Here is a 26,009-nt window from a genome sequence, read left to right on the forward strand (position 1 = left end):
TAACCTACACTGAGATTTGTAAGCATTACACAAGTCTTCATCCTGTGTCAATGACATCTAGCTATCCTTTAGTTACATCTTCACCCCTTCCTCCCTCTTCCTTACCCCAGTCGCGAACCCCTCTCCTCCCTCCCCTCCCCTGTGGTTCCCACACCCTCCCCTCTGGGCACCGCTCCCCTTCGCCAGCCGGAGAAGTGTCCCACTTCTTCCGCATCTGCCAGTCAAGGGTGTCCCTCCCGGGACCCCCCTTCTCGGCACCTTCCAGGCCAAAGGTCTGCTGCCACACGACGGCCACGAGAACCACAGTCTGTGGGCGCCCACATCACCCGCTCTCTTTCTGTTCCGGATCTTGCTGTAGCTGGCTCCTTTTTGCAGCACAGCCCTCCTCAATCTCAAACAGAAAAGAACAAGAAACATAAGTTATGGAACAAGGAGCCTCTGGTGTCACCAGGGGACCCGTCCCCACCTTCGTAACCTGACTCTGACCTGCTGTTCATGAATGTCGCTCCCTTCTTGTCAGTGACGGATGGTGACCCTGCGGCATGACTGGTTTTAGCCTGTTGGCCCCCCCCCTTTCCCCCCCATTTGAATCATCATTCTGTGGTTACCCAATGGAATTGTAATGGATATTACTGTCACTTAACTCACCGACCCTCCATGGGTTCCGTGCTTTCTGTTGCAATTGGGCCTCTGGTGGCATTTGTACGTTGGTCCGTACAGACGTTGCTAGCACGTGGATTCCTCTTCAAACTATATGGGAAGCAGTTGCTGTTAGCCTCCACCTGGTCTCTGGGGTCACAGTTTGCAATCTTTATCTCCCTCCTGACAGGACTCTTACACCTTCTGCCTTAACTGCCCTTCTTCAGCAACTACCTCCTCCCTTCCTCCTTCTCGGGAATTTTAATGCTCATCACCCCCTTACGGGGCAGTACATTTCCATCTAGTCGGGGTCTTCTCATAGACCAGTTTCTTGCAGACCACGACTTGTGCCTTGTTAATGATGGCTCCCCTACCCATTTCAGTGCTGGTTGTGGTACCTTTTCTGCCATTGATCTTTCTCTTTCTTCTCCCTCCCTCCTCCCTTCATTAGACTGGTTGCCATACGATGACCTTTGCAATAGTGACCACTTCCTGTTAATTCTCTCTCCCCCTTCCCCCTTCCCACTCCCCGATGGACAGGTTACCTCATTTGTCTTTCCAACGTGCCGATTGGCTTCTATATACTGCACAGGTCATTTTTTACTCCCTCTTTGTCAGATTGTATTGATGACGTCCTACGTGACATGTCTGATGTGATCGTTCCCGATGCTAGCCTTGCTATCCCACACTCATCTGGACCATTTCGCCGCCGGCACGTCCCCTGGTGGAGTACGGCCATTGCCATTGCCATCTTTGATCACCGTCAAGCTTTGCAACACCTTAAGAGGCACCCATCCGCTGCCAATCGTATTACCTGTAAATGCCTTCGCGCCAAAGCCTGTTACTTAATCAAACGGAGCAAATGGGTGTGTTGGGAATGCTTTGTTTCTTCCCTCAGTTCTACTGCCCCTATGTCACAGGTATGGGCTACACTTCGTTCTCTCCAAGGTTGCCATCGGCAGTCTGCCCTCTTGAGCCTTGCCCTACTGGATGACCTTTGCACGGACTCGTTGATTCTCACGGAACATCTTGCAACCCATTTTGCAACAGCATCAGTGTCAACCTCCTGTCCGGCTGCTTTATTTCACCAGAAACAGCGGGCTGAAGCTTCTGCCTTATATTTTACCTCTTGTCAGTCAGAATCTTACAATGAATCTTTTACTGAATGGGAACTTCTTCCTGAACTTTCTTCTTCTCATGATATGACTCCTGGCCCAGACTCCATTCATAACCAATTGCTTCAATATCTCAGTGCTCCAGAAAGACGTCATCTTCTCCGGGTGCTTAACCGTATTTGGCTCCAGGGTGACTTCCCTTCTCAGTGGAGGGATAGCATCATGGTTCCCGTCCTTAAGCCTGGTAAGAACCCCCTCTTTGTCTAAAGCTATTGGGCAGTTAGTCTGACAAATGTTGTTTGCAAGTTACTTGAACGTATGATAGCCCGTTGGCTCCATTGGATCCTCGAATCTTGGGATCTATTGTCACCTTACCAGTGTAGCTTCCGAAAAGGACGGTCTCTGATTGACCATTTACTTCGCCTGGAAACCGCAGTTCGGCAGGCTTTTTTCCAGCGCCGCCATTTGGTTGCAGTATTTTTCGACCTTTGCAAGGCCTATGATATGGCTTAGCACCATCATATCTTACTTACACTTCATGAGTGGGGTCTTCGGGGCCCACTCCCGACTTTTATCCACCAGTTCCTGTTCCATCGGTCTTTCCGGGTTCGGGTTGGTACTGTTTTTAGTTCTCCATGAACCAAGGAGAATGGCAACCCACAGGGTTTCGTATTGAGTGTACTTCTTTCCCTCATTGCTATAGATGGATTTGTGGCCTCCTTCGGTCCTTTGCTCACCCCTGCTGTGTATGTGGATGAGTTCTGCATTTGGGTTAGTTCCTCTTCAATGGCATCTACAGAACGGCAGCTCCAGAGTGCCATATGGCATGCCTCTGCCTGGACCCTCTCACACGGGTTTCAGTTATCTCCTTTAAAGTCACGGGTGGTCCACCCTGATCTGGAGCTCTACCTTGATGCACGACGATTACCTGTGGTCCCACAGTTTCATTTCCTGGGTCTTCTTTTTGACAACAAGCTCACTTGGCTGCCTCATATCAGACTTCTGAAGATAGGATGTTTCCGTAAACTCAATGTCCTTCACTTCCTTGCCCACACCTCTTGGGCTGCGGATCATTCCACTCTTCTCTGCCTTTATCAGGCTTTAGTGCTGTCTCGCTTGGAATATGGTTGTCAAGTTTATGGTTCGGCTGCTCCTTCCACACTGTGTGCCTCCTGGATCCAGTCAACGATCGTGGTATCCGTTTGGCCACTGGTGCCTTCCCTGGTTGAATCGGGGATCCCCTTCCCCCCCCCCCCTCCCCCCTTTCTGTTCAGCAGTCCCAGCTTCTGGTTTCTTATGCAATTGCTGTATGTTCCTCTCCCACTCATCCTTCTTATTCTATCCTGTTTCCAGACCAAGGACATTGCCCACCTGATTCCCACCCTCGGGCGGGTTTACCGGTTGGGCTCCGCCTTGCGTCTCTTCGCTATGATTTTCAGCTTCCTTCTTTTTCCTGTCTCCCATGTTCCCTCCCCAACACACCCGCTAGATCTTCTGTTATTTTGCTTGTCTTTTAATCTCTGGTATAGAACTTTTCACCTTTTCCCCATTGTCTTAAGGTATGTGAGATAGTGATTGTGTGAGTGAATGTGAGTGATGTGGGAGTGAATGCATAAGTGTCATTTTGTAGCTTTTATACTCACTATGTGCAACAATTTTAGTGATTTTTAGTGAATTTTGTTTCTTCTAAAATCTGTCAGTGCACTGATAATCTCAGTGTTAAGTGCCCCTAAAGTCAACCCACCCACCATGTAAATAATGCTGCCTTCAAAATGTGGCAGCAGGTAATTGCAGCTCGTGCTTGCTCGATCAAGTGGCCATTTCATGAGCACCTAAATGGTAATTACTATTGTTAAGGGACTCAGCCACATAGACAATTGATGACAGGATAATGGGTCACCTTTGGATAATTCTTCTATAAAATTGAGGGATATTAAAGATAAACATGCAGTAAAAATAAACAGTGAGATTGTAGAACATCTTGTTGTATAATGAGAAAATGTCATGATTTCTAATGTTACCAAGAGAGAATGCAAACAACTGCAAAAGTGACAGCTCCAACAATGAAATAACAATGAAATTGCCAATAAGTCACCCCCCCCCCCCTCCCCACCTCTCACTCTATATTGAGGATCTAAATACAGATAGGAGAGCCATTCAGAAACAGATTAGAGTGCAGTACAGACACATGTGATAGTTGGTTTGTGTGTATGAAGTGATTTTTTGAGTGTCTAGATGACACAATTAAAATGGAACAGTCAGCAATGGTAGCTTCAGCAAACAGTTTTAATGCATAATCAATGTTCAACACAGTGATTGCTGTGCCATACTTAAAATATTCCAATCCATTGGGTAAGCCCAAGGCACTGTATGTACTGTTTTCCAATGTTATGTGTTTTCCTCATTAAAGAGTGGATGTAACTTCATTGTGGATAAAAAGGTTATTGACAACTCTTTTCATAGCATTTTCAACAGTCATTCTGTAGAAACAAAAAATCTGAGGAATATGCTCTGGAGTTCCAGATCTTAATTTGAAGCCTCCTTTTATTCTGTGCGCAGAAGTGTAGAGCTTCCATTGTAGTGTGTTATACATTTGTTTGCATTTACAGAATGAAATTTCACTCTACAGCAGTGTGTGTGCTGATTTGATACTTTGTGCTAGATTAAAACTGGGTATCAGTCCAGGACTTGAACCTGGGACCTCTGCATTTTGTTCGTGCTGTAGTGATTCAGATTGGAAGACGAGAGAGAGAGGTTCTGGCAGATGTGAAGCTGTGAGGATGAGTTGTTCTTGCATGTGTTAGTCAGTAGAGCACTTGCTTATGAAAAGCAAAGGTCCCATTCTCGAATCCTCGTCTGGCAAACAATTTTAATCTGTCAGGAAGTTTAAAGTCTTTTAACGTTTTGTCGCTAGTCTTCTTTCTTGCTGTAATGATATTGTTTTATGTTTCAAATCTTTATCAGCATTCTACAAATTATTATATGGTGGCTTGTTCCATGACTGAGTAACTTTGGCTGACTTGATGCTGCAGACAGTGGAAAAAAATTAAAAAAATCAGTAGTGAGACAGATTTGTATTCTAACACTGGCTTCTGTATATGCTGACAATCGCTGGCCACATATTTGAGTAAATAGAATTGTAAACTCTAAATAACCAAACAGGCATTAATGTTCAGTCAACCACACCTGCTATACCTGGGCAAGAAGGAAGTTGCTTTAACCTTTATCTGTTTATAAAAATACAAGAATTACATATATTTTGGGGTATGTGATGATAAAGCTTGTGACCATTTTAATAGTCTATTAAGAAAAGTTCCATAATGCTCTGTAGGTATCTCATTCTTTGTCTGCAAAATATCTTTGGAAATAGTCAGACCAAAAAAGGCCACCTGAGTTGTTTTATTTAATTGGGGGACAACCATTTGGAATATGCTTGGTTCAGTATATCAGTGTTAGCTGTTGCCTGTGGCTATGCTTGCCTATCAGTAGTTTCTTTATGGTGAGTGGTAGTGAGTAAGGAAGCCAGTAATTTTTGAGTATCTGGATATGCAGCAGAGTGGATATGTATGTGTGTAGTGCCAGTAATCTGTTAGCTACTATAAAATGGATTTATGTTTCAGGGAGTCAATTTGGCCACTAAAATAAAATGTGGACTTTCTGAAATTGTTAAATAGAGTTAAATCGACAAAGAAAGAAAATAAATAATTTGTAGTTCAGTGCAGTGCAAATTTTATAATATTTGTGTGTGCAGTAATGTCAGTGGCTTTTGCATATCTCCCTCCTGCTTAGGGGGTAAGCATACCTCATGATGTTTGCTCCCTCCTCCCCCCCTCCAAATGTCCAATGGCATAGCATGCACGGCATCGCGTCACTGTCAAGCAGTACCTGTTTGGGAGGGGGGGGGGGGGGTCAGGAGTGTGCATCTGTGTACTATGCTGTTGAAGTAGCTACACATTATACAATATGTACATTATACAACAAATTTGATAATTGTTAACATGATTTATGTTCACTGACAAAAAAATGTTCCATTCTGTACTTCAACCCCTTAGAGGTCAATTTTTCTTTACTGTCTAAAGTAGCCTATGTTCTTCCCTGGGGTTGTAGCTATCTCCAAAACACGTTTCATCAAAATCAGTTCAGCAGTTTGGTTATGAAAATGTAGCAGACATATTCACTTTCACATTTATAATATTAGTGTGGGTAGAAGCAGCAGATCGTACTTAGCCCTTATTTAGCAGCTCAGTATCTTCCATACTCCCATTGTCTCATTTACTTACTGTTGAATTTAATATTATATAGGGTGTCCAGAAAAGGACTCCCTGATTTCAAAATTAAATATCTCGAAAACAAAGATTGATAGAGGAATGCAGTAAACAGTATGTTTATTGTGAAAGCTGTTAGAAGTTTATACAGCAGTTTGAGATAATAGTTACAAAAGCTGCTAACAGATGGCGCTGTAATCGCCATATGTAATGCCTAGTATAAATAGCGATCCAAAGCCCAGAGCGATCAGTTCCACTATCGAAACGTGAAAGGAGGTTAGCGTACCGAAGGAAGAGATTAAAACCATGTACTCCATTGAACAACACGTTTCTCTGGTGCTAGAGTACCACAGATTAGAAGGGAGTCCTACGGCAACAAGGCGAAGTTTTCAAGCACGATTTAATGTTCCAAAAGGACCCGATGCGAAAACCATTCGTACACTCTTCGCAAAATTTCAACGAACAGGCAGCGTAACTGATGATCTAGTGGGGCATATTCAGCGAAATCCAATGTCATTCGTCCATAGAATTGCGTCTGAGACTGGTTTGAAGCGTTCCAGCATGCAGAAAATACTGAGAAAGAGCCTACACATGTTTCCATTCAAAATTCAAACGCACCAGGCCATACCCGTAAGAGCTGTGCAACAAAGGGTTGCCTTTGCTAATCAGATGCTCACAATGATTGATAGTGAAGGATTTGATGTTGGCAGCATCTGGTTTACAGATGAAGCACATTTCCACCTGAATGGATATGTGAATAAGCAGAACTAGCAATTTTGGGGTTCTGAAAAGCCATATTGGTGTGAAGCGAAACCCCTGTATTCTCCTAAAGTTACTGTGTGGGCTGCAGTATGCAGCAGAGGCATTATTGGCCCTTTTTTCATTTGAGAAACGGTCACTGGTGCACGGTACGCTGCAATTTTGGAACAATTTGTCGCCACACAGCAAGTGTTAGAGGATCGACCAGGTACTGAATGGTTTATGCAAGATGGAGCCCGACCACACCGGACCGAACAAGTGTTTTGCTTTCTTGAGGAATACTTCGGGAATCGAGTCATTGCTTTGGAATATCCCAAATATACTAGTGCAGGCATGGATTGGCCTCCGTATTTGCCGGATTTGACCCCCTGTGACATTTTTTTGTGGGGCACAGTGAAAGACATGGTCTACCCGAAGCATCCCGCCACGCTGGACGAGCTTGAATCGGCGATCTCTGTGGCATGTGAATCCATTTCGGTTGAGACACTACGAAATGTGATGGCGAATTTCATTCTTCGTTTGCGCCACCTCTGTAGTGCCAATGGTGAACATTTTGAAAACATTTTGATGTGATTGTTTGCAAAGATCGTTTTCATATGATTATTTCACTTATGTATGCTGATATGAGCTGTACGCGTACAGCGCCATCTGTTAGCAGCTCTTGTAACTAATATTTCAAACTGCTGTATAAACTTCTTACAGCTTTCACAATAAACATACCGTTTACTGCATTCCTCTATCGATCTTTGTTTTCGAGATATTTAATTTTAAAATCAGGGAGCCATTTTCTGGACACCCTGTATTTTGAAAATGATGAATAATTGACAAGACTTGACCGTGTTTCTTAATGAAGTACTTGATACCATACAAATCCTGCACATTGCTGCGTGACCTGTTCTTTATCTCTGACACATGAGGAAAAAATATCCCTCTTTTTTTTTCCTTTTAGGGAACAGTGGAAATGAAGCTCTAATAGTTACAGAAGATGACAATGTTTATGCACTGGGCTCCAATTCTGCAGGCTGCTTGGGACTAGAATGTCATGATAGCACACTTTTTCCAAAAAAAGTAAAGGCACTTTGTCATAAGCGTGTGGAAGGTAAGAGAAATTTTTGCACTTCAATTTTATGTCAAATCTATAAATAAGACACCTGTACATTTATGGTTGTTCTAAAACTAAGAACTGTGACTTATGTCTGAGTGTTAACTGTGTTTAGTAACTAAAGGATATAACTCTGCTAGCATTAGAGTTAATGTGAAGAATGAAAGATAACTCTGACTTGGAATCAGTGTTAAACTGCAGCTTCCTTCTACAACTGACTTGGTAAGTCAGTTCACAGATTGGAGGAAAACAAGGGTTTACTACCTCCAATATCACCATGCCTTGTAAAACACTGCAGTATCCAAACTAACCTTTGGATAGAGAACAGTTTTACGTTAGTCTGAAACCTGAACATTCAAAAGTTATGAGCTGTGCTTATTATTACAGTGAAGCTTTCCACAACTGAAATTAGTAATCTACTGTAGAAGGATGTTCTAACACTGTGCTCTAATGATTCTCTGTGACATTTTGGCTTATATTTCTCAAATTACTTCCTGTCCTTCTCCTATATAATGTCAGTTGTGCAGTCACTTGTTAGTCCTGTTAATGTACAAAAATTAAAGGAAAAAAGGATGTAGCTGCAAATTTTTGTGCGATGGTAGAAGGGTGTGTCATGGACAACACACTAAAAATCCCCACTGTTGGGGTGCAAGTGTAAGGATGGTGGGGTGTTTAAAGATCACCCTTTTATGTTTTTCGTGAATTACTTGAAAGCTTCTAGCAGAAAAGTTTGTTGGTACAAAATTAAACTACGTTAAATTTCCCACAATAAAGGTCCTGTTCATTTTTTCTCTAGGACTAATAGTTTTCACATTGCAAGGGATGGAAAAATTATAGATTATTAAATATAGTATTTTAATGGTATAAAATCAGTGTTGATTGTTAAATGAAATGTATTAAGAGCAAATATTAAATTTTTGTGCTGCATCTAAGTACAGTAGAATTGTATTAAGGGGTAAATTATATTCTGGAGGGTTTAACGGGTTGGAAGGGAAGGGGTGGGGGAGAGGGGTGAGGATGGAAGGGTAGGTAGGTTGCTGGATTATGGTCACGCAATTCCTTTCTACTGGAGACATTGACGGATCTACAGGACGATCATTTAATAATATTATTACTTGTACAGAATTGGAAGATATCTTTTATTGTATGTGGCATTGTAGTTAAAATTTGTGCTTCATTAGCACAATCTTAGCAACTTTTTATGTAAAACGTTGTTGCTTGTTATTGCTCTGTTTAATCCAATTCTAATCCAAATTTGAGCAGTGTGCTACACACGATGGAACATTTTGTTTTAGAGGTCTGTTTTTCTGTTATGTTTCCAGGATTTGCATATGGGAGTGGCCCCCATGTTTTAGCATATACTGCAGATGGATTGGTTTTCTCTTGGGGTCACAATGGATATTGTGAAGTGGGAGATGGAACTTCCTGTCAGAGACTGAAACCAACAGTGATTGATATGGCTCTTGAAGGCAAGCATGTAGTTGCAGTTGCTGCTGGGAGCCATCATTCGCTTACTTTGACCGATGATGGTGAGGTAATTAAAATATTCCTACATTAATACTGAAATTTTGTGCCAAATCTGTTCTATATGTTTTAAAAGTCTGAAGCTTATGAATATAAGATAACAAGGAAATTAGATTGTGTAAGTATTGCTTGCATCTAAAGACATCAAAGATAGATGGATTTACTTCCTCTAATACACTTTTGAAGTTGTAAAAAGCAATTCTGTCAGTCTAATTTTATGAAAAAATCATCAGAAAATAAAGTTGCGTTAGTGAATTCTAGCTAAACTGTCATTCGCCTGTCATTTTGTGCTGTACCCACAGGAAAATTGTCTATTCAGCCAGGTCTGTATTTCATTCACATTTAGTTGTGAGCTGTGCTCAAGTGGTGGCAATATTTGAAAAAGGTAATGGAATTGAAACATCTACCACATGATACGTAAACAGTGATTTTCCAAATGGGTGCAACATGGTAATGAACATTCAGTATCTGATCTGTAAGGTTTTATTATTGACATGGCATGATTAGTAAGGTGCTCCTCCAATTCATTAAAATGGTCAAATCCAACACAGTAGGAACAGTCAAAATTTTGGCTAGGTCATAGCCCTATTTATATCAGTCTACCTGATTTTTACTGTCTTTATGCACCTATGATCAATCCGTGAGGGTTTGCCTTCATGACACTGAAAAAAGTGTCACCATGAATTAATTAATCAATCAATTCATTTCTGTAAATTCCATCATGATGGAGAACTCTCAAGATTATGGGAGAAGTCGGGCTATACATTAATACAGATAAGCATTAGTTATCATCATCACTGGCTACAAATTTCTAGGAAAAGGGTAAAAGAGAACTGGTCCAGTACTTGTTAAGTGTTTCAGCAATAGAGGAAGTCAAAAAAAAAAAAAAAAAAAAAAAAAAAAAAAAAGGGATATCTTGGATGTACAGTTTGTCTTTTTTATTTCAATTTCGACTGTTTCATATCAATATAAAACTAACTTTGTGGCTAACTTTGTTTATTTCTGAGGAATAACAGAAAAAAAATTGATGTGGGTCAATCATGCTGCTTCTTATCTCACATTTATTAATAATTATCATTGAAAGCAATAGCGGTGTGTTTCCATTCTTGGGTTCGAGTGGGAATGATTTCCTTATTTTATATTTTCAAGTGGAAAGTAGTAGTGTGAATTATTATTATTAAATTATTATTTCAATCCATCTAGGATGAGAGTAAAGTTTGCACTGCGGGCCTAGGCACCATCTTTAGTGTCTGAAGAAGTATTGGAAGAGGTGGTCCAAATAAACTACGTAATGAAACAAGTACATATCATCCTCTTAAATTCCATAACATTTTCATCACTGGGATATTGAGTGTGTCATAATAGACTGTTTACTTGTGACTATTCATTCTAAGAACTTGATAGCCGTAATGCTAGTATAAAATGTTGAACAAAATTTGCAAGCAGACAGACACCCTCCTTGCTTAATGATTCTTAATCAAATGTCCATCCTTGTTGTATATTATGTTCTATGCAACCCTCAATTTCCACAACCTCCGGCTCCATAAGCAACAAGCAATAATAGGAAGAGGAGTTGGGAAGATGCCTGAAGTTATTTTGAGTGCATGCACGTGGTGTGTCAGTTGTGCTGCAGGTTTTGTCCATTTTCTGTTGGCATGTCCATGGAAAAAAAATTGCATGGTGTCATGGTTTGGCAGTGGCTTGACTGTCAAGGAGCAACCATGCTCTCCAAGAATGAAAACAAAAAAACAGATGGTTTTTTTGACAAATGAAATATATTGTAATCTTGTATGTCATGTTAAGCCTTCGAGGAGTATGTAGCATGAAAAGCTGTGTACTATCTAATTCATGAGTGACTGTAATGATCTGTATGCCCATTCTAGGAAATATATGTTAGGAAAAAAAAGCAAAGGACGTGCTTTTTTTTGTGATATGAGTTTGTAATGAGAGTTGCTCCAGTAACAGCTGCAGAATGTGAAGAAGTCAAGCCTGTCCTTGCCTACACATGGGATTTCAGAGTCACTGATTAGCATGACCTCTACTTCACAAGAATCAACTACGGTGACCATTTTGTTTTTTTAAAAAAAGGAAATATGTCGTATATTATGTCGAGTGACAGATCTCATGAAGTGCTCCGACTCAGCTGCAACTACAGGGAGAGAGCCAGTCGCTACATAAAACCCTAACCAACAAGGAGAACATTCATCACACATTGTTGCCATAGCAGACAATCAGAATGACTTGTGTTCTTGATATTTGTCAAAAGCAACATGTGATTATTGAGCTTATCTTTTTTGGTACTGAGATTGCAGTAAACAGAGATCAAATTGCAGCAAACAGAGATCACAGATTAAATAGTATGTTTGGGATGAAACTATCAATCAAATCATAAGAGGGCAATATGTAAAGTAAATGCATGTGACAGTGCATTGAAAACAGGGTGTTTGATGACCTTTTTGGGATGCTTGTATGTAGTTTGTGGTTTTCTGAGAGGGAAGATCTTTGTTGCATGCCTTGTGTGATGAAGGTTTGGGTAACTCCTTCAGTCACAAATCCCATGGATTCAAGTGTCAGATTTACTTGTTATGGGGAAAAGAAAAGCTGTGAATACTCACTGTGAAATTTGTTGAGTTATGGAGATGATTTCATGAGTGACAAAATTGTGCAAGGAGTTGATGACTGTTTAGTTGTCAGTGATTTGTGCAGAAATCACTCGCAGGAAATTGTTGATTAACAATTTTGTGTGTGTGTGTGTGTGTGTGTGTGTGTGTGTGTGTGTGTGTGTGTGTTTTGGACGCATTTTCCTCAAATGCGTCAATTTAATCTTTGAATCCTGTAAAACACTGTTAGATCTTTTCATGAAAGAAAGTTATAATTGCTATCTTTTGGTACAGGGAAGGTATATTACTAGTTCAGTTCATGGAATGATGCACAACAGTTAAGTGAATAGTACATAGTGAAATTTAAAAAAAAACTGCTGGGGGACATAAAAAAAAAGAAACCACATACTATGTTGAGCTCGGTGATAGTTTTACTATACAGCACTACGTATCTATACTCGTAGAAAAACGCCTTAACCTTTTTCAGATCATAGTTGTTTGAACAAACCTCTGTACAGATCAGATTTTGCTCCCACCTGTTCCCCAAAGTTGTCACTACGTTTCCCTAACTGCAAAGAACTTCAAATTGCTGTCCAATCATGAGTAAGGTCATTGGCAGCAAAAATCTCCAATGAAGATATATAGTAACTCATCCTCTGCTAAGTGATTGCAAGAAATTGTATGGATAAGTATTTCTACATTGTAGTTTTAATATGTCTAAATTCATTAAATTGTTAATATTTTATTAATAATTAAGACAGCCACATTTTGAATTTACTTGTACCTCTTGTCTCCTGATCATTCAGTGAGTGTGGGTATCACAGTAGTCACTCCATGCACCAGCATAATAGTCTTGTGCAGTTGTAACTGAAATGAATGGAATAATAGGTTGCTTGGTTTCTTGATCATTTTACTATATTTTTAAGTCACCAAAACACATTTGGAAAGTACAAAAGCTGTTCATTTAAGTAGGTAACAAGCTTATTTTAGTGACTCAGCTATCCTGATTTGGGTTTTCTAGGTCTGTTGAGTATTTCCAGGTTTGTATTTTCCCCTTTCGTTTTCTTGTATTGTTTTTTTTATTAAGATTACTAAAATAAAATCAATTCTGAAACAGCATTGGCAAACTGTTAAACTGAGTGAAAATTCAATAAATAAAATTAACTTTTCTGTGCTACAGATTTATGCATGGGGACATAACAACTGTGGTCAGGTTGGTTCAGCATTGAGCTCCAACCAGAGTGCTCCAAGAAAAGTGAACAGTGTAATTGGTGGGAAGAAATGCGTATCCATTGCTTGTGGCCAGACATCATCCATGGCTGTAACAGAAAATGGCGAAGTAAGTTGATACCTCATGTAAAGTTTAACTTTGCTGTGTGTGTTAATCCATAGAAATTCTTTATTACTTTTTATATTTTTCCGACACTGCCCTCTTGAAAGGCTCTATAGACTTCTTTGCTGATCAACTTTGTAATTAATGTAAAATAACTAACAACTACTTCTAATATAAATGGATGGATAAAAAATATACTCAAGTGGTGGCAGGGGTGCAGCATGCGCGCCCACACACACACACACACACACACACACACACACACACACACACACACATTCAGAAAAGTCACCCAGAACCCCTGGTCAGGGGAGACTACCAGATGGGATGAGAAGGGAAGACTGATTGTTGGGGACAGCACTGAATGAGATTTGAAAACCTGAGAGCTTAAAGGTGGAACACAGTGTAATATCCTCGGGCTCTAATGACCGCAGCAGTTTTGCGCCCTAAAACCATAACGGCGAAAAATAGACGAGTCAAGAAATGAAAGATGTGGGGAAACTAAAATGGAGTAAAGAAAGGAGTAGTTACTGTGAGTAAATGCTGAGATGGATGGAATTAACCTAAATTAAGGACAGGTGGGTGGCATGAACCAAGGACATGTTGTAGTGCTAGTTCCTACCTGTGGAGTTCTGAGAAACTGGTGTCTGGGGGAAGAATGCAGATGACGCATGTGGTGAAACAGGCACTGAGGTTATGACTGTTACGTTGTACAGCATGCTATGCAACAGGATACTGTGAGTTGACTGTATACACCCTTTACCTATGCTCATCCGTCCTGACTGATGACTGCGTGGTAGTTATGCCGATGTAAAAGGCCGAACAGTGTTTACATAACAGCTGGTATATGAAGTGTCATTTCAGAAATGGCTCTCCCTTTAATAGTATAAGTTCTACCAATTCCGGGGATGAAATAGGTGGTGGTAGGAGGATGCATAGGGGAAGTCTTGCAGTGGGGATGGCTGCAGGGGTAGGAGCCATAATGCAGAGAGATGGGTGCAGAAGGAGCATCCCCCCAGGGGGTCCACAACTCTTTTGTGGATATGTGCGTAGCGAGCACAGGACCCTGAGCTAATGTGGCCCTCCTTCCTTTCCGGGCTGCATACCTTCCTTTTCCGCATCCTTCCCCATCCCCCATCTCCACCCCCCCACTCAACACCGCCTCTTCCCTTCCCTTTCTCCCCCTCTGGGAGTATGTTTTGTGCCTACGTCCGGAGACGGACACTGGAAAATGTAACACTTTCTTCGCTTTCTCTGCTTGCATGTCTTCAGCCTTCCTTTGTCCTTCTCTTTTCCTTACCTCTTCTCTTTACCTTTTTCTCTGCTGCGGCGTTTGAGACCTCTCTTCTTTCCTTTCCCTTTCTTTGTTTTTCCCTTTCTCTTTTTTCCTCCCTGTGTGTGTCTGAAGGTCGACCCACGCATTTTCATGCGTAGCCGGTGACGGGGTAACGCGTAATTCCCCACCCCGGGTAGACAGGTAGGACACGTACGTACCCCCTGGTAACGGCCAGGCCCAGGGAGGGGTGATCACCTGAGCTGATACTTTCCAAAAGTGCTGATTTGTCCCTCCGTCCGTTTCTCGGGAGGTGTGACCTGAGGTGTGAACAATCACGTAAGGCGGGAGTGCCCTCAGAGAGGGCTCCCACAAGGGAGGAGCGCACCATCGGAGACACCGGTAATCATGGGGGATACTGCCGCAATGGTTTCCTCATCTTCTACTATGTCTGCTCACAAGCGTAAGTTCAATGAGTCTCAGCCACAGGCAGTTCTTCCATCGTTGCCACAGTTCCTTGTTGTTTCTCGGTCTGACGAAGGTCACGACTTCTCCACGGCAACCCTTTCATTATTCAGAAAGGTGTCGATGCAATTGCAGGTCCTGTAAAGTCTTGTTCCAGATTACGAAATGGCACCTTGTTGTTAGAAACAGTCAGTGCCCTACAGGCACAAAAATTGCTGCGTACTTCACTGCTACACACCTTCCCCGTCCGGGTGGAAGTGCACTGCACTTTAAATTCCTCACGTGGGGTTGTTTATACACGCTCCCTCGACGGATTGTCCTAAGAGGAAATTCAACACTACCTGTCTGACCAGGGCTGTTCATCGAGTCATGAAAAGGGTTGACACGAACATCGTTTCAACTCGTACTGTCTTTTTGACATTTGACAGAGTTCAACTCCAATCGAAAATAAAAGCGGGCTATGAGATGATTTCCGTTCGCCCTTACATCCCAAACCCTACGCGTTGCTATTGGTGTCAGCGGTTCAATCATACCAGCCAGTCCTGTTCCAATCCGGCCAAATGTGTTACGTGTGGCAAGGATGCCCATGAGGGTGCTTGTCCACCTCCATCCCCTCGTTGCATCAACTGTATGGGAGACCACGCAGCTTCCTCTAGCGATTGCCCCATTTTGAAAGACGAAAAGCTCATTCAGGAAATCAGAGTGAAGGAAAAGGTGTCGACCTTTGCTGCTCGAAAATTATTCGCCACTCGAAAGCCCACTGTGCCTCAGACAGGTAAATACAGCACTGTCCTTGCCTCTCCTCGGCCAACAAAGGAGGTGGCCATGCGGACTTGTGATCTCACCTTTAGTGCCACGGCCGTCAGATCAGCCAGCGCAAAGATCGTCCGTTCAACCTCCCCACTTTCGCCTTCTCACTCTAGGGCACACCCTTCATCGGGTTCTGCTAAATCTCGAGCCCAAAAGTCAGACACCTGGACTTCCAAAAAAGAGCCTACTCGTGAATATTTTTTACATACCCCAACTTCACAACCATCGGTTCCTCCTTCATCTAAACATCCTGTTTCCAAGAAGGCTAGTAAGAAACCCAGTTCCTCTCCTTCTCCGCCACGGCGTGTCTCATCTACAGCACCACCTGGCGGTAGCCACCCTCGGCTGTCTTCTGTGTCGCCGAGGCGCACTGCTGGCGGCCGATCAACTGGCTGATCGCTGGTGGCAGGAGCTGCTCCTGAACAACCTATGGATCAGGATCTTCTCCCTTGGGCTGAATTCTGTTCCACTCTGTCGGTCGCAAGCTCTGAGCAGTCGTTGAGTTGATGGCAACCTTGGTCACACTCTTCCATTTTCTGTCCACCCTATGTCCATTATCCATTGGAATATCCGTGGCATTCGAGCCAATCAGGATGAATTGTCCATCCTCTTACAATCCTACTCGCCAGTCATCTTCTGTCTTCAGGAAACAAAGTTGCGTCCCCACGACCGCTTTGTTTTCCCCCATTTTCAGTCAGTGCGATTTGATCTCCCCTCTGTTGAAGGCACTCCAGCCCATGGAGGACTCATGATTCTTCTCCATGATACTCTCCCTTATCACCCAATCTCCTTAAACACTTCCTTCCAAGCAGTCGCTGTCCGTCTTTCCCTTTCTGGATACATCTTCTCTCTTTGTACTGTATACATTTCATCGTCCACACCAATGGCACGAGCTGATCGCCTTCATCTTCTTGGTCAGCTTCCACCCCTCTATTTGCTGGTTGGGGACTTCAGTGCCCACCACCTGCTTTGGGGATCTCCACATCCTTGTCCATGTGGCTCACTATTGATAGACATCTTCCACCAAGCGGATCTTGTTTGCCTCAACACTGGGGACCCTACATTTTTGTCTGCCTCCATGACAAATCTCTCTCATTTGGACCTTTCGGTTGGTACTGTTCCGTTAGCTCAACGCTTCGAATAGTTCGCTCTTGCTGATACACACTCGAATGACCACTTTCCATGTGTCCTTCGATTGCAGCCACAACAGCCATATATGCGCCTGTGACACTGGAAGTTTGCCCAAGCCGATTGGACACTTTTTTTCGGCTCTAGCGACATTCAGTGACCGTCACTTTCCTAGCGTCGACAATGAGGTCACTCATATTACAGATGTTATTCTTACAGCTGCGGAACGTTCAATACCTAGCACCTCCGTATTGCCCTGGCGCCCACCCCAGTTCCTTGGTGGAATGAGGCATGCCGTGATGCAATACATGAGTGGCGGCGTGCTCTTCGCGTTTTCAGACACCATCCTACTTTGGCCAACTGTATCCGCTATAAGCAGTTCCGTGCGTGATGCCGTCACGTCATCCGTGATAGCAAGAAGGCAAGCTGGGACTTCTTTACTAGCTCATTTAACACCTTCACTCCCTCCTCGGAAGCTTGGAGTCGGATTCGACGGTTGTCTGGCGCGCCTAGTTTCTCCCCGGTCTCTGGGCTCACTGACGCGCGTGATACATTAGTGGACACCGTCGCAATTTCTAACTCATTGGGTCAACACTTTGCTTAGATTTCGAGCTCTTCAAATTACCTGCCAGCATTTCTGCCGAAGAAACATGCAGCGGAAGTGCAACCTCTTGTCTTCTCCTCTCAAAATCGCGAAAGCTACAGTACTGTTTTCTCCATGCGGGAACTCCAACATGCACTCTCTTCTTCTCGCTCTTCCGCCCCAGGACCGGATGGTATCCACGTCCAAATGTTGCTGCATTTATCATACCATAGTCTGCGTTACCTCCTTCGCCATTATAATCGAATTTGGACAGACAGTACTTTTCCCAGACGATGGCGGGAAGCTATCGTCGTTCCTGTTCCGAAACCTGGAAAGGACAAACATCTCCCCTCTAGCTATCGCCCCATTTCTCTCACGAGTAGTGTATGTAAGGTTTTGGAGCATATGGTGAATTGCTTTTTAGCCTGGTAGCTGGAGTCCCGCACTCTTTTAACACCTGCCCAATGCGGTTTCTGAAAGCATCATTCTGCAGTTGACCATCTTGTTGCTCTCTCCACTTATATCATGAACAATTTTCTCCGGAAACGCCAAACAGTAGCAATATTTTTTGATCTGGAGAGAGCATACGATACCTGTTGGAGGACAGACATCCTCTGCACACTGTTCTCGTGGGGCTTTCACGGTTGGCTGCCCCTTTTTCTTCGCGAATTTATGGCAGAGTGCACATTTAGAGTGCGGGTGAACACTACTCTCTCCCGTACTTTCTCCCAAGAAAACGGGGTACCCCAGGGCTCCGTGCTGAGTGTTGTACTGTTTGCCATTGCCATAAATCCAATTATGGATTGTCTCCTTCCTGATGTCTCGGGCTCCCTCTTTGTGGACGATTTTGCGATCTATTAAAGCTCACAACGGACCAGCCTTCTTGAACGACGTCTTCAAGGATGTCTCGATCGCCACCGCTCTTGGAGCATCGAAACCGGCTTCCGTTTTTCTCCCAGTAAGACCGTTTGTGTTAATTTTTGGCGACGTAAGGAGTTTCTACGACCTTCCTTACATCTAGGACCTGTCAACGTCGCTAAATTCTTGGGTCTTATGTTTGACAGAAAACTGTGCTGGTCCTCCCACGTTTTCTATCTTTCGGCTCGCTGTCTGCGATCCCTCAACGCCCTCAGTGTCCTGAATGGTACCTCCTGGGGAGCGGACCGAGTGGTCCTTCTCCGCCTCTATCGCGCCTTAGTGCGCTCGAAATTGGACTATGGAAGCATACTTTACTCCTCTGCTCAGCCGTCTATTCTTCGGCGTCTCGACTCTATCCACCACCGTAGATTACGTTTAATGTCTGGAGCTTTTTACACCAGCCCTGTGAAAAGCCTTTATGCTGAGACTGCTGAACCTCTGCTGTCCAATCGGCAAGCTGTCCTTCTGAGTCGATACGCTAGCCATCTGTCTTCCATGCCTGCTAATCCGGCCCATGACATTTTTTTCGACGCCTCCTTGGATTTAGGGTATGCAGGCCGCCCTTCCTCCCTACTACCACCGGGAGTCCGCTTCCGTCAACTGCTCCATTCTCTTTCCATCCGCTTTCCTAAAACTTTCTTGACAACTTAGGGTACAGCACCGCCTTGGCTCCGTCCCCGGACCTGCCTGCTCCGTGACCTTTGTCAGTTTCCCAAGGATGCTATCCCTTCACTTGTTTATCGCCGGGCATTTTCGCTCTACGTGCACAAATGACGGAAGCCACATTTATTTACACTGATGGCTCAAAAACATTGGTAGGTGTAGGGAGTGCCTATATTGTTGGCAACACCCCAAATCGATTTCGGCTTCCCGACCAGTGTTCGGTTTATACCGCGGAGCTTTATGCTGTTCTCCAGGCTGTCCAATACATCCGTCGCCATCAGCGGATACAGTATGTTATCTGTTCTGATTCTCTCAGCTCTCTCCTCAGTCTCCAAGCTCTCTACCCTGTCCACCCTCTGGTCCACCGGATTCAGGACTGCCTACGCTTGCTCCACTTGGGGGGCGTCTCTGTGGCGTTCCTCTGGATCCCAGGACACGTTGTTATCTGTGGAAATGAGGCGGCCGATATAGCGGCCAAGGCTGCAGTATCTCTCCTTCGGCCAGCTATTCGCACAATTCTCTTCGCCGATCTACGGAGTGTTTTATGTCGTAGTGTTGTTCTTTTATGGCATGCACATTGGTTGACACTTCCCAGTAATAAATTGTGAGACGTGAAAGCTCTTCCCTGTGCTTGGACCTCTTCCTCCCGAACGTGTCGTCGGGAGGAGGTAATTTTAACTAGACTCCGGATAGGGCACTGTCTTTTTAGCCATCGACATCTTTTAAGTGACGATCCTCCCCCACTCTGTCCCCACTGCTCTCAGCTGTGAATGGTATGACACCTTTTAATTGAGTGCCCCTATTTTACCCCATTACGCGCCCGTCTACAGCTGTCGCCTGATATATCGTCAATTTTAGCAGATGACACGCGCTCAGCCGATCGCGTTCTCGAGTTTATTAGTGCCAGTGAGATGACGTCAGTCATTTGAAGCTCTTTTTGGGGACAACCAACCCCCTTCTATAGCGGTTTTTTAAGCTTTCCTTCTGTTTTTAGTTTCTCCAATTTTTTGAGTTTCGTTCCCATTGCTGCTGGTTTCCAGTTTTGTTTTTTTACCTTTTCCTAAGTCACAGACCGGGCGCTAATGACCGTAGCAGTTTTGCGCCCTAAAACCGTAAAAAAGAAAAAGGAGTATTGGGTCTGACAAGGATATTGCAGAGATTGGGTGGGTGAATCATGGTCTTGTCGAAGTACCTGATTGATACATTCAAGACCAGGATAGTACTGGGTGACAAGTGGTGTGTTCCAAAATTGTTTTTTGGAGGGATCAGCAGTACCAGGATTGGATGTGATGGCCTGGGAAATCTCCTTTTGAACTAGGCTTTTGGGATAATTACATCTAGCGAAGGCTGAAGTGAGAGTGGTGGTGTATTGCAGTAAAGAGTCTGCATCCAAATAAATATGTTTGCGTCGAATGCCAAGGTTGTATGGGAGGGATTGTCTGACATGGAAAGGATGGCAGCTGTCAAAATGTAAGTACTGTTACTTGTTAGTAGGTTTGATGTGGATGGAAATGTGTGCTGGCCTTTGGCAAGGATGAGATCAGCATCAAGGAAAGTAGCATGGGATTTGGAATAGGACCATGTGAAATTGAATTGGGAGAATGTCTTTAGAGATTCCAGGAATTTTAACAGGTCAGCCTCACCATATTTCTGCAAACCACTGTGAGGTGCTTGGCAGAGGGTACGTCCCATTGTACTAGTTGTTAGGTTTTCTTCCTGTCCCATTCACGGACGGAGCACAGAAAGAATGATGGTTTGAATGCCTCTGTCTATGCAGTAATTATTCTAATCTTATCGTCACAATCCCTATGTGAGAGTCACACAGGGGGTTGTATTATAGCCATAGAGTAATCATTTGAAGCCGGTTCTTGTCTTTGTTAATAGTTTTCTCTGTACCACTCTCCCACAGATTAAACAAACCTGTGACCATTCATACCACCCTTCTCTGTGTACATTCAACATCCCTTGTTAGTCTTGTGTGGTAAGGGCCCCACACACTTGAGCAATATTCCAGAACTGGTTGCACAAGTGATTTGTAAGCAATCTCCTTTGTAGACTGATATTAATTTCCCAGTATTCTACCAATGAACCGAAGTCTATCGCGTGCTTTACCCATGACTGTGGGGATATGAAATGGAACGATCACATATGCTCAAAGTGTTGCAACCAGGTATTTGTATGAGTTGGCCAATTCCAACAGTGTCTCATTGATATTATAGTCATAGGATACTACGTTTTTTTCCATTTTGTGAAGTGCGAAACTGTACATGTAAGAACATTTAGAGCAAGTTGCCAATCTCTGCACCATGTTGAAATGGTATAAAAAGATCTGACTGAATATTTATGCAGCTTGTCTCAGATAGTAATTCATTATAGATAACAGCATCATCTGCAAAAAGCCTGATTTTACTATTAATATTATCTGCATGGTCATTAATATAAACATGAGCAGCAAGGGTCCCAACACACTTCCCTGCGGCACACCCAAAGTTACTTCTACATCTGATAACATAACATGCTGTGTCCTCTCTACCAAACAGTCCTCAACCCTGTGTAATTGTACTTTTGACGATAAACATAGGTGTGGTACTGAGTCACATTAAAAAAAAATAATAAAGAAGCGCTGCATCTACCTGGATGCCTTGATCCAAAGCTAGCATGTCGTGTAGGAAAAGTGCGAGTCGGGTTCCACATATTGATGTTTTTGAAATCCATGCTGGTTGGTACTGAGGAGGTCTTTCTGTTTAGAATACCTGATTATGTTTTAGCTCAGAATACGTTCTAAGATTCTACAACAAATGGATGTCATAGATGTTGGATGGTAGTCTTGCGAATCACTTCTACTATGCTTCTTCTAGATGGATGTGACCTATGCCTTTTTCCAAGAACTTGGCATGATTTTTTTAAATTGAGGGATCTATGATTGATTGTGGTGGGAAGAGGGGCTAACTCGGCTGCAAATTCGATACAGAATCTGACCGGGATTCAGTTGGGGCATGGAGTTTTGTTCAATTTTAAAGATTTCAACTGTTTCTCAACACCACTGTCATTAATAATACTTATTTCATTCATCTTTTCAGTGGTAAGAGGATTAAATTGGGGCAGTTCTCCTGGGTTTTCCTTTGTAAAGGAACATTTGAAATCTGAGTTAAGCACTTCAGCTTTTGCTTTGCTACCCTCAATTTCAGTTCCCATCTCATTCTCTAGGGAATGGCCACTAACTTTGGTGCCACTATCAGCCTTTACATACAACCAGAATTTCTTTAGGTTCTGCAAAAGATCACTTGACAGTATTCTGCTACAGTAGTCACTGAAGGCATCACGCATTGCTACCTTGTGAGCCAAACATGTTTCATTCAGTGTCGATCTATCTATAGCCCTGTGCTTTGTTTTACACCTATTACACAGTAACCTGTTTCTGTACAGTGACTGTGTACCATGGAAGTTCCCTCCCATTATGAACTGTTCTACTGGGTACATATCTACCCAGTGAATGGTCAGCTATTCTTTTAAACGTGAGCCACATTTTGTCTACATGTTCCTGTCCTGTGCTGAAAGTTTCAAGTTCCTCATTGACATATGACACTACTGATATTTTAACTAATTTACTGAACATGAATATCTTTGTGCGTGTTGTAGTTGTTCTTTATACTTTGCTAATCATTGTTGCCACAACCACATCATGGTAATTGATACCAGTTTCAACGTGGACATCCTCAAGGACATATGGTCTATTTGTTGCCATTAGATCCAACATATTTACATCATGAGAGGGGTACCTGTCTGTGTGTTGTAAGTACTTTTCACACAAGGCCTTTAGTAAAGTTTCACAGGCTGTCTCATCATGCCCACTGTAATGTTCCCAATTAATTGTTGGGATATTAAGTCTTCACCAATGATTACGATATGATTGGGGAACTTGCGTACAAGTGAATTAGGTTTCCTCTAAAGTTTTAGATTAGATCAGGAGATAAGTCTGGTGAACAATAGAAGGATCCAATTATCATTTTATGTCCACCCCTGATACCGAGTCTTCCCCAAACAATCTCGCATGCAGCCTCAATTTCTTTCTCGATGAATCTGAGTTTCTTGTCCATTGTGGCAAATACGCTATCTCCATGTACCTATCCTTTCTTTATACACTTAAATTTTCCCCAAAAATCCGACTGCTGTCAATTCCAGGTTTCAATTAGCTTTCTGTACCTAGTATTATGTGAGTTTCGTTGCTTTCCATGAGCACTTCAAACTCTGGCAGTTTGTTGCGAATGCGTTAGTAGTTTACCATTAGGATTTTAATACTGACATGTGGGAGGCATTTCATTTGATCGTACACGGTACTTCTGACTTTCCTACAGCTATCATTATCTGGATTGGATGGAGAGTCACCCAATCTGAAAAACCCTTGTGTGCACTCCAAACACAGTCAGCTACCTGAGTAGCAGCCTCTGATGTGTAGTGTACACCTGACCTATTTATGGCAACCCTACAGTTCTCAACCCTATGGTGCAAGTCCTGGAAGTCGCAGCCTAGCTTGTCACAGAACCTTCAAAGTATCTGACTCAGTCCTTCAACTTGACTCAGAGCCAAATGGCCATGATCAGTTCCAGGGACATTGCTGCAAATTCTGAGCTTCATTGAAACTCCATGCGTAAGGCTGGTATTCTCAGTCCCCTGTGCCAGTAACTGGAACGATCCAAGAATGACCTAAGAGCCGAGATGACAGACATCATTTGTTCCAACGTGTGTCACAATCTGCAGTTGGCTGCACCATGTTCCTTCAGTGACTGCCGGAATCACGTCTTCTACATGTCGAGTGAGGCCTCACGCTATACACACTAAGTGCATGTGGTGTCCTTTCCTGCACATTGCTGTCGTTTCCCTAAGGGGTACCATCATTTGCCGTACATTTGAACCCCCAATTATTAATAGCGCCTTACCCTTTTGCACTCGCCTCCTCCTGACACCAAATAAAACCCACTGGCTCAGTTTGAGTGAAAGACAGCACGTCAGACATAGTTAGGGGGATTGGTACAACGTCCTGAGTCCTCCCTGGTCTCTGTCCGTCCTGTACAGGATGCATAGATCTGCCGTTGACATGCCACTCACAGTCAAATGGGCAGATAATGACCCTTTACTTCCTGCAGAGGAGACTGGATCCACAGGAGAGGATAGTACTTGAAGTACATCAGACATGCGTATCACACGTATATGGCTCTTGGAAGCTCTTTCAACACACCGATTCGCAGCAGCTGCCAATTGTTTGACAGTAGTCAGGGTGATTTCCAAGTGCTTATGAATGTCAACCAACTCATCTGATATTTGAGAACAGCAAGCACAGTGAGGCTTCATTTTGGCTGGTGCAGTGTATGCAGTGTATTACAAGATGTAACACAACATATTAGTCAGAAAATCTGCTACAATAACTAAATCATATATGCCAATTTGTTACTAATTGCTCATAGAGTATGCAGAGGAGCTCTTCCAATACGGATTCGCAGCAGCTGCCAATCGTTTGACAATAAGCATAGGTGTCAGGGTGATTTCCAACTGCTTACAAACATCAACCAACTCATCTTGTGTTTGAGAACAGCATGCAGTGATTCTCCACATGTCCATAAAATAAGTTTTGCACAACATTTGTGTTTTCATCTCCTCTATGATGATTTTTTAAAAATAGTTTTCATTAATGAGTATCATTTGTCAGTAAGAATACAGAGGGATACACACAATTTATCTAGAACACTATGTAACACCAGTCAGTGAAATGGTATTGTGCTAGTCAGTAGTGATACAGACGTGGTGAAACTTTCAGAATTGTGTAATAGTTGTGGATTTTTGCTTAGAAATTGTATGTGATGTTATTGCCATACTGCAAGAGAAGACTGAGAAGAATCTTAACAGAAGGTGTATAGACAGTATTAAAAACTTGTAGGAGCAATATGGATGAATGTAACTGAAGAGCATAATGCATAAATTAGTCTGAAGGTGACCATTATCCAGTGGTGAACATTGATTGGCTGCTGCTGATGTTGATGATAATGTTTAATAATATAGATATCTCAAAAATGTTGGAAAGCGTTATGTACAGAAAATTGGTTAAATCCATCTGTGTGTTGACATGTTGAAGCATTTGCTCAGTGTTGTTAGCATTCTGCAGAATTTATTTTCAGTATTTTCATTGAAGATGGACTGGGAGTTTGGTTAGAGATGCTTCTTAATTTCTATAGTTTCTAAAATGTCTGCCTGCCTTTGGGTAAACATGTCACACATTTATCTATTTCTAAGTGGCGTGTTTTCAGTAGATGGCAATGAGCCGCTGCTTTATTATTTTGGGTGAGATGGGAAGAAGCACAGTGTTCCATGTATCTTGTAGAAGAATTATTCCCAATTTGTCCCATAGAAGCAGTCACATTCCAACACATGATTTCAGACACACTAATCTGTTTGAAGTTATCAGATGGATTTGGTTTGTGAATTAATTGCTATAGAAACTGTTTGTTCTTCATACAGAAACTTACATTTGCATTGCACTGCTTTAATATGTTCGCAATTTTGTAAGAAAGCTTCCCAACAAATTCAAGACTACCGTATTTAATCTTATCACTGTTAGTCTTTTATACGTGGATCTGTACAATGTACATATTTCTGTGCTATTGTTTTATGATTCAGGATATCTGTTTTCTGATCTGGGTAGCCTTTTTTGTTCACAATTTGTTTTAATATTTCTATTTCCTAAGTTAAATTCCAATGAGGTAGCTGAAGCTTCACTGCTCTTTGAAATGTAGATCTGAAAATGGTGTTAAATTCTGCTTTGATTGTTTAGCTTCTCCCA

The 26,009-nt window shown here is 42.7% G+C and overlaps 1 protein-coding gene across 4 annotated transcripts in view; it reads left to right on the forward strand.

Moving 5' to 3' along the window:
- LOC126457595 (RCC1 and BTB domain-containing protein 1-like) overlaps positions 1–26,009 on the forward strand; it is a 196,652-nt gene that overhangs the window by 43,426 nt on the left and 127,217 nt on the right. For all 4 annotated transcript variants that reach the window (XR_007585494.1, XM_050094036.1, XM_050094035.1 and 1 more), the window contains exons 3-5: positions 7,728–7,877; positions 9,203–9,414; positions 13,185–13,343. Coding sequence is in view for 3 of the 4 variants with exons in the window: in XM_050094036.1 (XP_049949993.1) it covers positions 7,728–7,877; positions 9,203–9,414; positions 13,185–13,343 (521 nt within the window). In the remaining variant the exon portion in view is untranslated. The remainder of the gene's footprint in view (positions 1–7,727; positions 7,878–9,202; positions 9,415–13,184; positions 13,344–26,009) is intronic.

The sequence above is a fragment of the Schistocerca serialis genome, chromosome 2 (assembly GCF_023864345.2).
Source record: "Schistocerca serialis cubense isolate TAMUIC-IGC-003099 chromosome 2, iqSchSeri2.2, whole genome shotgun sequence".
Lineage (NCBI taxonomy): Eukaryota > Metazoa > Arthropoda > Insecta > Orthoptera > Acrididae > Schistocerca > Schistocerca serialis.